The 14,814-nt window shown below is 44.5% G+C and overlaps 1 protein-coding gene across 7 annotated transcripts in view; it reads left to right on the top strand.

Moving 5' to 3' along the window:
- The window catches only part of LOC118290631 (nesprin-2), a 75,242-nt gene that overhangs the window by 33,073 nt on the left and 27,355 nt on the right, over positions 1 to 14,814 (top strand). For 4 of the 7 annotated variants that reach the window (XM_047328883.1, XM_047328881.1, XM_047328887.1 and 1 more), the window contains 28 exons: positions 45 to 195; positions 363 to 494; positions 585 to 716; positions 1,084 to 1,266; positions 1,417 to 1,554; positions 1,962 to 2,147; positions 2,420 to 2,542; positions 3,068 to 3,250; positions 3,597 to 3,686; positions 4,544 to 4,645; positions 5,116 to 5,184; positions 5,503 to 5,964; positions 6,061 to 6,155; positions 6,277 to 6,424; positions 6,918 to 7,004; positions 7,299 to 7,445; positions 7,567 to 7,752; positions 8,272 to 8,358; positions 8,778 to 8,963; positions 9,239 to 9,412; positions 9,565 to 9,708; positions 10,467 to 10,666; positions 11,424 to 11,538; positions 11,701 to 11,883; positions 12,944 to 13,093; positions 13,769 to 13,945; positions 14,176 to 14,331; positions 14,442 to 14,597. In XM_047328883.1, coding sequence (XP_047184839.1) covers positions 45 to 195; positions 363 to 494; positions 585 to 716; positions 1,084 to 1,266; positions 1,417 to 1,554; positions 1,962 to 2,147; positions 2,420 to 2,542; positions 3,068 to 3,250; positions 3,597 to 3,686; positions 4,544 to 4,645; positions 5,116 to 5,184; positions 5,503 to 5,964; positions 6,061 to 6,155; positions 6,277 to 6,424; positions 6,918 to 7,004; positions 7,299 to 7,445; positions 7,567 to 7,752; positions 8,272 to 8,358; positions 8,778 to 8,963; positions 9,239 to 9,412; positions 9,565 to 9,708; positions 10,467 to 10,666; positions 11,424 to 11,538; positions 11,701 to 11,883; positions 12,944 to 13,093; positions 13,769 to 13,945; positions 14,176 to 14,331; positions 14,442 to 14,597 — 4,342 coding nt within the window. The remainder of the gene's footprint in view (positions 1 to 44; positions 196 to 362; positions 495 to 584; positions 717 to 1,083; positions 1,267 to 1,416; positions 1,555 to 1,961; positions 2,148 to 2,419; positions 2,543 to 3,067; positions 3,251 to 3,596; positions 3,687 to 4,543; positions 4,646 to 5,115; positions 5,185 to 5,502; positions 5,965 to 6,060; positions 6,156 to 6,276; positions 6,425 to 6,917; positions 7,005 to 7,298; positions 7,446 to 7,566; positions 7,753 to 8,271; positions 8,359 to 8,777; positions 8,964 to 9,238; positions 9,413 to 9,564; positions 9,709 to 10,466; positions 10,667 to 11,423; positions 11,539 to 11,700; positions 11,884 to 12,943; positions 13,094 to 13,768; positions 13,946 to 14,175; positions 14,332 to 14,441; positions 14,598 to 14,814) is intronic. The other 3 variants (XM_047328882.1, XM_047328884.1, XM_047328886.1) reach the window with 3 other exon arrangements.

Below are 14,814 nucleotides of genomic sequence, written 5' to 3'. Positions count from 1 at the left end.
TTATTTATATCAGAGATGCTGAGAGGGATACTGTTCCCCCACAGCTTAAAGGAGAGAAACCTGATGATCGTGGCTGCAGCCCAAGCAGAGGAGAAGGAGAGAGAGCAAGTCCTCGAGGAGATAGAAGAGGTGGAGAAACACGTGTTCGCCATTGTTCCCAAGCTGGAAGCCTGTTGGAATCCAAGCCAAGGACAGGTCAGGCTCATTTTGAATGCTTCACTCATGACAAAACACGAATACTTTAATGTTATGGTCTACTGTCATCCTTGTCCTTCAAAGATGGAGCATATTCAATTTAATAACCCTCCTTCTGATATTCCGTCTTTCCCATTTTTTGTCTTTTGTCTTTTCAACACTGACAGGAACTCCGAAAGGCTTTGTCCTCGCAGAAGGCCAAGCTCGAGTGTATCGTGGACGGCGTGCAGAGCCGGTATGCGGAGATTCCTGCTGATATCGGCAAACGGTTGCAAGAAGTTCAACAGAGGGTGGAGGAGGTAACAAGATTTTTTGGCGCTCAAATCAATCAATCAAAACAAAAAAAAATATCGAATTTTTGTTTGATCGTGTGTGCTCGTGCTCTGCAGCTCGTGAAGGGCAGCGACCCAGTTCGGAAGCTGGCCGGTCGAGTGGTGGAGCTGGGTTCTGGCCTCCAGAAAGTGACGGCGTTACTGGAACAGAAAAGTCCGACAGTCGGAGAAGCTCAAAATGTGCTCAAGGTCTGTAGAGTATAAATGCTGCTATTATGTATACGGAGTTAAACGTTTTGAGTGTGACTGATTCCTCTTCACATCATTCAAATAATTTGCACATGATATCATTTTGTAATGATATATAATACTATTAATCTTTCTAATGGAACAGACTTAAGAAGTTAATAAAATATTTGAAAAATGTACATTTTGATTTCAATGTCACTGGGTTTCAAGTCTGATGTTAATATTTAGTTTCAGCAGAAACATACAAACACAACTATAAGATTACAGACACAAAACCACATCTAATCGTTGCTGATTTGGTGACTTTGTCGTCGACGTTTCGTTGTCTCAAAGCCCGACATCAAACTGTCCCTCCTCTGTTCTCCAGCGTGTTTGGGACGAGCTGGACACGTGGCACAGCCGCCTGATGCTGCTGGAGAGCGAGATGCAGGATCTGGCCGAGGAGCAGCCGGATCAGGCCCACGCCCTCATGGACCACATCGCACAGCCACTGCAGCTCCACCAAAACGCGTCGCAGATGGCCGAGTACCGCACCGCCTTCCTCAGCAAGGTCAGACGCGCTGCGTCGTACGATATTTACACCGTGTTGTACCTTATTGAATGCAGCAAAAGCATCAATGTCACATATCACACCATCAACAGAAACCATGGTTTAACTACCACTCTGCGACCTCATGTTTTTTCCTCTCCTCCTCTGCAGATCCCCGCCTGTCTGCGGCAGTTTGAAGACATCTCGTACAGCGCCACCTGCTGGCTGGACGAGGCCCAGTCATGGCTCAGCGCTGCCTGCTCATTCACAACGGCCAGAAGCCTCCAGAATCACGCAAACTCCCTGCAGGTCAGTGACGCTGAGTAAAAAGCGAACTTCTGAAGCTTTTGCAGACCTGTGATATGGAATATCACAAACTTTTATATGTTGTGTATGGTTTTTTCCCCCCTCTATATTGTCATATTTTGCATTGTATCTTCCAATATGTGTTTATATTCATTTATTTTTTGAGGATTTTGCTTATTTTTGAATAGTCTGATACGTTTTCTTTATTCTTTCAATGATTCGTTTTGGGTTAATTGTACAATATTTATGTATATTACTTCATTATTATATCTTGTCACTATTTCCTACTGCACGCCAGATCCCATTAGTCACCTTAAGAGACATTATTCAATACTGATCAAAGTATCCACAATAATTTTCGTACATGCCCTGTTTCAACGACGTGTGTGATTCCAAATCCCGAACCGCAGCTCGTCCTGGACGACTCTGCGCGGATCAGGGACATGCTGCAGGACTTCAGGCCGGTGCTGGCGGAGATCTCCGCTGTGTGTGACGTCGGCACGCAGGAGAAGACGCTGGACCACAACGACCAACGAGTCCACCAAATGCAACGCAACCTCCTGGAGCCGCTGGAGCAGCTCCTGCAGGCTGCTGTGGTAAGCGTTATGAAATTGTTGACGTTTGAGGTTTTTAGTGACCCCCAAATGGCGGTGGGAGGATTTTTAAATATAGGGCTGATAAAGTAGACATGCACAGTACATCAGACAAAGTGAGAGGAAGCATTAGCAGAAACATGATGTGCAGCTGAAGTCCTCTGCCAGAACTGAATCAGGTCCCAGATAGAAAGTCAATTATATTTTTACAAGGCAGAAAATAAGAAGAAATGGGCACTTGGTTAATTCTCCTTGCTGGCAATCTCCTTTTTCAGGCGGTGGAGGCGATGGAAGCCGAGGTGAAGACTATGGAGAAGAATGTTCCGAAGATCAGGACGATTTTATCCTCCATGGACGACACCAACATAACTCTGGCGGAGCATCTTCACAACCGAGAGGTAAAGCAGTGCAGTCCTACATCTCGTTTCATTTTCATGCAAATACCAGCAAGGTATAGCGCTATACTTGTAAAAAATATTTATCTCTTTAGATTCAGAGGGAAGGAATACAAAGACCCGGGTAAATTTAAGTCGGATACTTGGGAAACTAAATTTTAGACTTCATTGTTGCGACAGATTTATGAAAAACAAGGTTTTCTTTGGTAGATGTCACATAACTACTTCCTCTACATTTGCTGAATTCTTCTGAATTTCCCAAAATGAAATGTCAACGTGACCACCGAAAAATAAACGACTCAACCATTCTTAATTCAAGTTGTGATTTACCGCAGTGGGAGAGAACATTCTTCTCGTGAGAAGACAATAGACGCATCCTTTTTTTTTCTTTTTTTTTAACAGAGTGTTAATTAAAGTGTTTTTGTGTTATCTGAATTTTTGTCACTGTCAGTTTACAGCCCATCAGAAGTTTTATTTTAAGCACGTGTTGATCTTTTTTTGGGGGGGGGGGGGGGCTTCCACCTACAGGTGATCCTGGCCAATGTGCAGTCGATCCGAACGACACTGGAGGAGATGGAGAAGTGCAAAGGAGAGCTCCCCCTCCCGCAGGGAGCAGAGGAGAGCCTGCTGGTCTTCTCCCGGGCCAGGCTGCTCCTGCAGCCGCTGGAGGAGCTGGGAAAACTCACCCAGTATCAAGCCTCGCTGCTGGAGGTACAGTCCGAATGTCACCGCACGTGGCAAAAACAAAAAGTAATGATAATTGGGTTTGGGCAGAAGGTTTTCAGTGAATTCTTAGGATTGGAGTTATTTTGCTGGCACAACATCTCATTTTTGGACATCCACATATCTTTATTTTATCCTTTTCTTCTAAAAAGCTCCCACGGTTGTTCTGCATCTTTGTTCCTGGGTCTTCTTAACCCTCAGCTTTGTTCCTCACTGCAAAGACAAACACAAAGAGCAACAATGACACCACAACACAACCGTGCATGTTGTTTTTCAGCAGCTTTTGTCACGTTCCTTTTTTTCTATTGTTCTCGTTGTCCTCTGACTGACGTAGAACAAGATTGCGATGGAAGAAGAAACCAGGAAGAATCTTGGCATCACCTCAGTCTCCAATTTTGCTGAAGAGATACAGCAGCAAGTCCAGGTGATAATAATAATGATCACAATCATAAATCGGTAGATTTAATCATCAAACACGAACTAAAACAAAAATGCTAGTGTTTTTTTTTAACTTGGCGTCAGCTTTGAGGTGAACTAACCAAGTCCCTGGATTGCCACTGGGTATTAAACGGTGAAAATTACCTTTAATATCAAATCAAACTGAATCACTAAGGAAGTCAGCCTCTGTGACTCTCATTCAGTCTCCAAAAAAACATCACCAAAAAAGTGCAGTTTGTTCTGTACCGGGCTGTGAGGCAAAGTAATCTTTTGTTATTTTCGGTGGGTTATTAGGATTTTTATCATTTTTGTACTCATACATATCCAAAGACTGTCAAACCGCCAGTTCCGATTTAGTTCCGATATTAAAAGATGAATACTTTTTAAATGGGATTTACATTATTAAACTGCACACAACACGCAGAAATGTCAAATAATAATCTTCCCCCCAAAATGAACCAACCATATTTTAGAAACTAAATGTTGAAATGTTGAATTAAAATGTATTTTCTCCATTAGACTCCATTACTCACCGGGAACGTTCAAGTGTTAATGTCTTGTTGCAGAGATTCATTTTAAGCAGTGAAATTACTTGTTGGAAAGTCCTTAAAATCACATTCATCATGTTCCACATACTGTGAAGAGCTGAGGGTTGGTAAATATAGCAAAATGAGATGATGAGTCATGGTGGTATGCATACAGAAAAACACTACTCTACTGATATTACTATATATATATATATATATATATATATATATATATTACTTCACTTTAGGAGCAAGTAAGTCAATTTATTGTTTGAAATCAGTTTTTTGATCGTATTATCGCCCTTATCACCGAAAGCAGGAGCCTTGTGAAGTGTCTAATTCAGAGGAAGAGGAGGATGAGGAGGGCGAGAGTTGTCACTCGTCGTCCTCTGACACACTAACATGCAGTATTCCAGAGGTAAATCTAAAAAGACTAATGGTGAGGGAACGCATGTTTCGGGGTTTCCTCTTTCTTTGGCTTTCGTTCCAGAATCTCACATTGAACTGCTCTCGGTAAAACATGACTAAATAAAAAATCACTGAACTTAAAGAATTAGAATCTTCACCAATACTCTAAATACAATTTGAAAGATGCTTTTGGAATGAAACTCAAATTTCTTCTTCCCAGTTTCTTAACCCTTATATATTTTTTTTGTTTTACTTAATATATTTCAACTTATAAATATTGCATTGATTTATCTTGTAGTGTGGAAGCCTGGAGCAGATTTTTGCATGTTGATATCAAGCTGTTCTGTTCACTGGTCAATCAACTCTCAGGCACTGTCACACGCAGCTGCTTGAAATGTGTTTCTCCTCAGGAACCTTTCCTTTTGTGTGTGTGTGTGTGGATTTCTTATGCATTTATGTATTATACAACACATATATTAGGACCCAGAGGAGATGCTCGTCACTTCAGATGTGGCAAGTGAGGATGTTACTGACGTGAAGCCGCTTAAGGTAAATATATATTTTTTAATTTTGGCAAGGGTATTTGTTTAGTGAACACTTTGAACATTTATTTCCCAAACTTATTTGCTTTTCTCGTATTACTTTTGATGCTTTTAAAAATGTATTTCATTTGGTGACACTCAAATCAATCAAGACAGTCGATAACTTTAAGTTACAAACTTCATTCATTTGTGTGTTACCAATTTAAGTAATTTCTTTTAAGTTGCTCAGCAACATTTCTTTTTTCTCAGTGTATCCGTGATGCTTGAGAACACATATACATACATATACACCAACTAATCATAGTCATTTTCAATTGTCTTTCAGGAACTGCAGAGTTCGGCTCATCAGTTTTCTCCTGAAGCGGAGACGAGTTCAAAATGTGCTGAATCTGCACTTTTCTCTGCGGAGCCTGGGTCTGATTCCAACCACTTTGCATCTGAAAGTGACGAGACCGGATTAAGAGCGATGGACTCTGAAGCGGATGTCGGCGACTCGTCCCGTCCCGAGACTCTGACGGCTGAGCGGCCAATCACCGCGGTCACTCCAGCAGCCGGAGACAGATGTGCCACTGCCGATACGACGGACCGACATGAATCAGCAAAACATGAAACGTTTGACGCCCTCGACCCTCGAACAAAGTCCCCTCAGGCCGCGGCTGCAGTTGAAGAAACAAGACTGGTCCCTGCAAGACCTGTAGCTCCGTTCACGTCCACTAGAGAATCACTCGAGTCCATACGGGAGGACGAGGACGATCCGGCTTCGTCCACAGCTCCTCATCGAGATGTGGTAAATGAAATGTCATGTTGAGTGTCAAACAAGATCTGGACTACATCTAATATGATCTTTCTGAAGATCCCCCCCTGTTTCCCCTTCAATGTCCAGGACACTCTTTCGAAGGAGCATTGTGAAGCCGGGAGCGGTCATGATGGTTGGGACCAATCCCAACAAGCCCAGGAGTCGTCCAAGGTGCCGTCCAGGTAACAGACGCGAGATCGGTCATAGGAATTGATGAGAAAGTGGTTTTAAACGCGCCTCACGCTCAAAGCATTCCACGGGGTTCGGGCTCATGTCGCGTGTGTTCCCCTCTGCTCCCGGTAGCTCGTCAGGACACGAGGGAGATGAGAAGGAGCAGCAAAGGTGGAGTCGACTTTATGCCCGGATCTCCGAAAAGCTGACCGCTTTGAAAAGAGTGGAGGAGCTGCATCGAACCTCGACTCGCTCGGAAGACGGAGGAGTCATGGAGAAGGTTTGGAAAATGAAGAGAAATGATAATGATGTTTGTCCTTTGACGAGGTTCAAGACAGAATGATTCCAATTTTTGCAAACGATGCGGATGAGGGGTGAGATGGGTTGACAGTAGATGCAAGCAGTTATCCGTCTGTTACCAGGGCAACGGTGTCATCCTATCAGAGCTATAAAGATGTTAGTTCAATAGCAAAAACCTTTGAAAACATTTGTAATAATGGTGTATTTGCTTTCACTAAAATGTCATCTAATGTTCTATTTGTTTTTGAGGTGCGTGTGTGCATGTACGTTTAATTCTAAAGTTTCTAATTTGAAAAAAGGCTGCAAGAAAAAAATGTCTTTGCCTTGAGATGATAATGAATTAATGTAGTCGCAGTTTTAAAACTTGTCCAGTTATTCTGTTCGTGCCTCCTCCCTCAGTCCTCGCATCCCTTTCCTCTTTCCGTCCCCCACTGTGAAACGTAACTCTCACACAACTGTCTGGTTTTGTTCAGGCTCCAGAAAAGCAGCTGATATCAACCGGATCTGCTCCTGCTGTTCTCCAGAGGACACACGAGTCCATCACCCTGCTGAGACGAATAGTACGTGCAGTCACACGGGTTCAAGTTGAACAAGTTCTTTAAAACTTGAGTCTTGACTAAGGATAAAAAAAATGACGGGATTCAGAATTATTTGATCATATGAATGATTATTCAAAACCAGCTGTACGCATGTGGCAGTAGGCAGTGATGAACCAATGGTACACTGCTCCTCATTGAGCGATGCTGCCAGTGTGAGTGCAGCGAGATCCGAGACGTTCCCCCTCAAAGTCAAACCACGGGTGAAAAATCCAGCGTTGAGTGATGGAGCCGATCATTGTGTTTTATATTCCCCAGGTGAAGTCCGCGGACGGTTCTCATCCGGGTGGGGGGGAGGGGACGTACGAGGCTCTGCGCAGCGTCCTCCTCTGTCTGGACGCTTGGACCGATCGTCCTGACGGTGCGGGTGAAGACGAGCCGCAGCTGAGGCTGCTGCAGGAGGAGGTGACGGAGCAGAGTGCTGCACAAACACACACACACACACACACACACACATGTATATATGAAAGAACTCTATCTGCAGTATTAAAGAATGTTGATGGTTTCTGTCTAAACTCCTGTTTAGTGTGTATCAACGGAGCTGACGACTGTGGCTGAGCTGTTGAATAAAGTGCAGTCAGAGAGCGAGGAGGAAGCGGACGCGCGCCACTGTCTGGCCTGCCTGCGGGATTGTCTCTGTACGGTCCAGCTGCTCTTCACCTCGTCCCACGATCGGCTCGCTGAACGTCTGGGCCTCAGAAACCAACATCAGGTTTGAAAACTTGTGCTTGGATGTGTTGTCGGCTCTCGCAGCCTCGCTGTAGAAATCTATCGACAGTAATTCTAAAAATGGCAATATATAATGACTTGGATCCTGTTCATTTCTTCTCTGTCAAATAAACATTATCTGGACCTGTTGTTGAAAGCAACAAAGTAAACGAGTAAACTAAGTTTGAAGTACTTTGTACTAGTTGTAGTTTTTTTTACTCGATTCAACCACTCAATGATTTAAAACATACAATCCTTCACTAAAATATAGATTATAGATATCTAACAGCATATTAGGGGGAACAATTTGTTGTTACTGCACCAATAATAATAATAATAATAATAATAATAATGCAAGAATAATTGATCTTTTCAAACTGACAACAACCTCCTGCTTCACATTGAAAACTATTACATTTTAGTTGTAATCCTTTAACCTTAGCAAGATTCAAAATGGAGTACATTTAAATTGTCATTTTTACCACTTATGACATATACACATATTCTATTTTTTCTCACATAGTTCCACAACCAGCTGTGCATTTTGGACGAGTTTGACCTGGGACAGCGTGAGACCTTCCCGAGTCTAAAGGACGCACCTAGTTGGGAGGTAACAACTGCGACGCAGATTTGTATACATGTTTATTTGTGTGTGTGTGTAGAGATATAAAACCTTTGGCACGTGTTAAAAAGAGTCCAAATGGTCTAAATAGAATTATTTTCTCACAAAAGTCACATTTTTAATGACACGTTGGCCAACACAAGTAACTTCCTGCCTCGATGCTGTTGCCATAATTAATGATCAAATCTATCTCTTACTAAATATTACACAATAAAATGCATCTCTGTCTAAACCCTCGGCAAAAAAACCCCCCAACAATTTACTCTAGTGCTAATCACAGTCTGATACCAATACACACATCCATTCAACTCCATTGCGGATGGACCGGGGAAGACGACACAGGGTCTGTGTTTCCAAACGTAATGGTATTCTCCTTAAACCCATGTGCTCCCCTCTGTGTCTCCCAGCGGCGTGTCCTGGGCAGACATCTGAGGGAGAGTCCGGGGGAGAAAGCCAAGCTCCAGCGAGCATCCCGGGCCTCGCTTCAGGGGATAACTCACCTCCTGGAACTGGGCGAGGGATGCATAAAAGAGAGGCAGATGAGCCAGGTTCACAGCCGCGGCCAACTTCAAGCCGCCCTCTGCAGACACAAGGTATCTCGCTGTGCTTTCTGCAAGTTCTCCGGCAGGCAGGCAGGCAGGCAAAGTCGGGCACTTTCCCAAAAGTGTGCAGAAGCCTCTTGATGGTTTTCAAAGAGGCGGCCCTTTTGCTGAAACAACCTCAAACAACATAGTAATCAAATTTAACACTTTGGACCGCCATCGCATCCTCTGCCTCATTTCTCCTTTCCAGTGTTGTCGCTATATTCACCACTTTGCATACTATTGCACCTCACTCCTGTCGTAACTCTGGTCCCCCGGGGGTTCAGAAGCTCCTGCAGGTCCTCGGGTCTCAGTTGGCCTTTGTGCAGCATCTATTCCGACGCGAGGAGCCAGCAATGCCCGAGAGTCAGGAGGATGAGAGGTCGCGGCTGGAAGTCAGGGCCAAAGCTCTGCAGCAGCAGGCTCTGGGACGGGAAGCCGCCTCTCAGAGGAGGCTGCAGGTTCGTGGAGCACATTTGCTGAAGGCCATAAAGATTTCATTTGTACACAGACAAATGAGAAGTTTCTTGCGGGATACTTGGATTTTTTTTTTTCTTCTTCTTCTTCTTCTTCTTCTTCTGACGTGTGTGTTTCTGTTCCGTTGCTGCTGTAGGAGTGGACCCTCTGGGAGGATCGCTGCAGTCGGCTGGGCCGAGTGCTGGACGAGTCTGAAGCGCTCATCAGCAGCGGGGAAGCGCAGGGAGACGCCGATGAGGAGGAGGAGGTTGTTGTGCAGCGCAGACTGGAGGCCTGTCAGGTATTAAAACCTGCTCACACCTGCTCTGCTCACTTTCGCCTCCTTCCATCTTCTGAGCTTTCTGAAGCAGTTTTTTTTTTTAACTCTCAGGCTTCCACTTTGTTTGTTCACCAACCTGCTCTAACCTCTACTCTTCAATCTGCTCATCCTGCTCACAATTCTGTTGCTCATTTCCTACATGTCCTTTCACTCCTCAGGGACCACTACTGTACATATACATTTTATACTGTATATGTTGACTTTTGGAACACTGTGTTCTGCCTCAGCTGGGATGAGCTTATTTGGAACATTTGCCCAAAAGAAAAAAGCCCTTGCTTTTTTTTAATGTGAAAATCTAACAAATTTAAAGTTTACTGTTAATGCTTGATGGATGGATGGATGGATGGATAGATAGATAGATGTACCCTTCTAAAAAATATAAGAAATAGAAAATGTAAAAATAAACAATTGCAAAAATATAAAAGAATAAGAAATATAAATATAGAGAATGTACATGAAATAGTGCAGTATGTGCAATCAGTTACCAGTAATGTTTATTTATAAGAACATGGTAACATGAAGGTGCGAAGGTGATCTACTGCACCTAGTGCAGTAGCACTAGAAGAATCTGTGTCATCACTTTAGGCTGCATTGACAAATATGGCATTGGATAAAACAATACAAAGTGTGGGACTGTGTTGTTGATGAATATATCTGTTGAGGTGTACACCAAGTGTACTCCTCGTACCCGTCGCACTGATTCCCCCTCGTCACTGCAGCGAACGCTGGTGCAGCTGGACGAGAGCCGAGCCGCCCTGGGACTGCTCCTGGATCAGCGCGAGCTGCTGCAGACGGAGCCGGCGTTCGCCGCCGCCGTCGGCCAGACAGGAGGTGCTCTGGAGCTGCGATGGAGGAGTGCCTCCAGGCGGACGGAGCAGGAGATTCAGCGCTGCGGAGACATCCAGGTCGCCCGGGCCAGGTGGGAACGGCTCAAAAATACCAACGTGTAACTTGAAAAAAGAGAAGATGATTGAGCTCTAGAAGTCTTTATTATCTGTCAGTGGAAGCCAGGCAGGTTTTTAATTGTTGCCTGAACAGTTTGACAAATGTTATCGTCTGGAACAACCACGTCAGCAAAAAAAAAAAAAGAATACTTTGTCGTCTCAAAGTGTTTTCTTCTTCACTCCGAGGCCAAACCTTTTAAAGGCTAGTAAAAAAGAAAAGAAATGGGATATCCAGGACTGGATGTTATTTCACAACGTCTCAGGTCCCTTCAACGTGTCTTATTCAGACCTGTTGAGTCTATTAGTATGAATGTTAACATCCACTGTAGCTACGTCTGTATGGCCATAGTATTACCATGTGGCCTCGCGTCATTTGGGAAGAGTGCTCCGGTTGTCAGTGGGGATTTTTCTCCCCAATTCCATGAGGATCTAATTTCTATAAATAATGTTTTGCCGAAAACTGGGGTCATGCAAAATTAATATGTGCTTGATGTGTATGGTCTTATCTGGCTACAGAAATAGTCCACAGGATTTAAAGTTTTTTCAACAATATGTATTTCACACATGTTCATACCTGCTGTGCAACCATGATGTCATGTTCAATTGACAATACATGCCGCTCATCTGTAATTAGTCTATGAGTATTGGCCACAAACCCCAGTGGTGACTTCACTCTGTCAGTCATTATCTGCCCCACTGGATGAGCTACGTCTTTCCTCGCCCTCCCCACAGATTCCAGACGAACTCTGCCTCGGTCAGTAATTGGCTGGTCGGTGCCAACAAACGCTTGGAGTCTTGGTCGGACCCGAACCGGGAGTGTGACCGCAGCAGTATCATCGAGCTGCTGGTGAGGCTTCTCATTATCTTCCCACTGACACAGAAAGTTTGTCGACAGGAAACTGAGATAAAGACTTCATTCAGCTGTTCATAACCACGTCCATTGGACTTGACTTGAACCGCGTCTTGACAGTTAGTTGACCCCTTCAACCATGACCTCTGTCCCACGAAGGACTTCTCCATGGAGACGGAGGCCATGTCGGCGCAGCGGGCATCCGTCTCCAGTGACGCCACTCGGCTGCTCCACCTGTGGGAAGCTGACCGTCCCGAGCTGAGAGCCCAGATCGCTGAGCTGGAGGTCAACTGGAGCCGGCACACCTCCGATCTGTCCAAGACACAAGAGCAGCTACACCAGGTGCCTTTTTTTTTTTTTGTCATTCATTACGCTTCTAAACTGCTTCTGCAACTGCTCATCTGGTCGACTTCAAACTTGACGGGGCGCTCCTCAAGCCTGAACCTAAGCCAATCAGCGGCAGGGAAGGGGGCGGGATTTAGCCCAACTCGGCTGGGAAAAAAATCAAGTGTGGGAATTTTTACTTCACACTCACATGTTTGTTATTACTCACTAAGATCAAAGCCGGATAAAAACATTGCAGAGATTTCAAATTTTGTCCAAGAAAAAACAAAAAAAAAAGTATTATTAGAATTATTATATTATTATAATATTATCCAGAATTATAACCTTTTGTTTTCACAACCTAAACTCCTTCATTTAAGTCATAGTTTAAAGTATTTGACTAAGATTAATGAACGGGGGGAAAATATGTAACGATTGTAACAAATGATAAGGAAGAAACGTATTTGGTTTTTGACATTAACAGCTCATAATCACATTAACATAACAAAGTACAAGCAGTCTGTTCTCAAAGTAACTTGTCATTCGTTAATGATTTGTTCCTTTTCCTGAATAAAACGATACACCAGTCATGATTATCTCAGGCCTGCATCACATACAGTACTGTTTCTCCAAAATTTCAACCACATGCCCCATAAACTCCTGAACTTCCAGTTCTCCGATGAATTAAAGTGCGACCGGTCCAAAATTCCACGGCGGTGCTGTTGGTTTTCAAAAGATAATTAGATCATTGAGAAATCCCTTCTGCTGAAGGGGAGTGCACACTAGTTGAAATTAGTTTCGGGGGGTTGATTGAGGATAGGGAGGATTTTCAAAGCAGCAGAAGGACACTTCATTTATTTTTTTTCCTTCACCATTCATCACCAGCGAATGGAACCAGATACGAGGTAGTTCGGCCAGGTTCGACCGAAGGTTCATTTTGATGTCTCAGAAATGTTGGCAATCACCTTTAGGAGACGATCCAAAGATCTTATCTTACTGAAGAAAGAATATTTTTTTTAGGATAGTGAGGAAATGTGCAAAGTTAACCCCCTTCCTTCATTTCTCTGTTGTCTGTCAGCGGCTGCTGGCTGGTTGGCCCCCGGCGGAGCTGCTCTCTGACCTGGAGACGTGGCTGAAGAAGCAGGAGGCTTCGCTGGGCCGGGAGGAGGAGACGTTTCTCGAGGCCGAAGATGCGGCTCAGATCGCTGAAGTCCTGCAGCACTATCGGGTACTTGAACCTCCACTGTCCAGATGCCTCAATTTCAGGAATTCGAATTTCAATTTTCACTTGGGAGGATCTCCTCTGTCCCAGCATCGACTCCCCCATTCTCTTTTGTTTGGTTGAGTCCTGAAATGACTCACGCTACAGTAACATTTTGTGTGCAAACATATAATATATTCTGTACAATTACAGATAATTTATCTGTAATTGTCCAGAATATATTATATATACACCTTGGTTTTAATGAAAAGCATCTTAAAGTTGCTGCTCCCTTCTTCATTATGAATACATTGTAGAGTTTAGACGGTGTCTATGTGAAGATAATTATCTGGGCAATGATGACAATTTTTTTTTTAATTGAGGAAAAACATATGGGATTATGGGAAATGAGCCATTAACAAAGGACACGTATGTGGTCAGACACCTGAGATGAAATTATGTATCAAAAAGAAATTCATTAGTGCATCAGACAAACAAAAATCATATCTACTTTCGACTCTATTTTCTTTATTCCCTCTATGCAGTGTTTTTTCTATAGATCTCCTTCACTGCTGTAACACTTGACTGATAAAGGATTATTTTTCAAAAATGTTCAATCAAAGTAGCCTATTTTTCTCTCGTCATTTAGAAAGCTCCCTTTCATACCAACGACTTCTTCACATTTCACACCTCCCTTTTCAGGAGTTGAAGGCCGGCATCGTCAGTGGGCAGCTCCTCGTGGATTTCCTGTGCCAGTCCCGGCCCCAGGCGGCGGGAGCAGACGTCCTCGCGCTCCAGTCCGAACGTACGATGTTTGCGGAGACGCTCGGCGACCTGAGGCTCCGGTGGCTGCACCTCCAGGGAGAGCTGGAGAGCCAGGTTACTATCTCAGCCAGTGATATCCAATTCAACACAAACTACCTGTGGAATCTAAAATGTATTACTACGAGCCAACTGTAACTTTGTGTATTTCCTGCCTTAATGTTTTCATTAAAGCTTGGTTCTAGGTAGAGCTTGCAAATGAGCTCTATATCCCCATGAGCACATGACATTGTGTTGTTTAACATGAACGAGCCACTGTTTGGCTTCGCGCCGTCCCCCCACCACAGATCCGCGGAGCCGAACAGACGCGTCGCACCTGTGCGGTCCGAGAGAGGCGGTTGCAGCATCTTCGCGGTTGGATAGCGCAGCAGAAAGAGCAGCTGAGTCGGTGGGAGCAGCCCGCCAGTCGAACCCGGGCTCGCGGGGCTCTGCGAGAGTGGGAGGTACAGTGACGGGAAGCGGGCGGACGCATTCTGTCTGCGCCTGTAACGTGTGCCGCTGCTGACCTCGGATGCGGCGCTGCTCTGTTCTCTGCTCTCTCTCTCTCTCGCAGGCTGTCGTGGGCAGAGGGGAGGAGGTCGCCGCGGCTCTGCAGCGGCTGAAAGCCGCACAAGTGCACGCCGGAAGCGAAGAGGAGCGTCCTTGCGATGTGGCCTTCTCGAGCCAGGCAGAGGGCGTCAGTCGGGCCTGTGAGGATCTGAGTCAGCAGGTGAACGGGAAACCTGTCGGTTCCATCATAAGCAGGGGGCAAATAGTTCCTCCGAAATAAGTCATAGGACATATCGTAGTTACATACTTCACCTGAAACACCTTCAGCTCCAAATTGTATTTACCATCCAGTCATCTTGGTGAACTGTATCACACAATCTGTTGTTCTTACTTGCACCTTCATTTCATAGTTTTATAGCTGTAATAATCAATATGAA

This window comes from Scophthalmus maximus, chromosome 18, assembly GCF_022379125.1.
Source record: "Scophthalmus maximus strain ysfricsl-2021 chromosome 18, ASM2237912v1, whole genome shotgun sequence".
In the NCBI taxonomy this organism is placed as follows: Eukaryota; Metazoa; Chordata; class Actinopteri; order Pleuronectiformes; family Scophthalmidae; genus Scophthalmus; species Scophthalmus maximus.
Note: the sequence above shows the minus strand (reverse complement) of the source record. Positions and strands in the feature narration are given on the sequence as shown.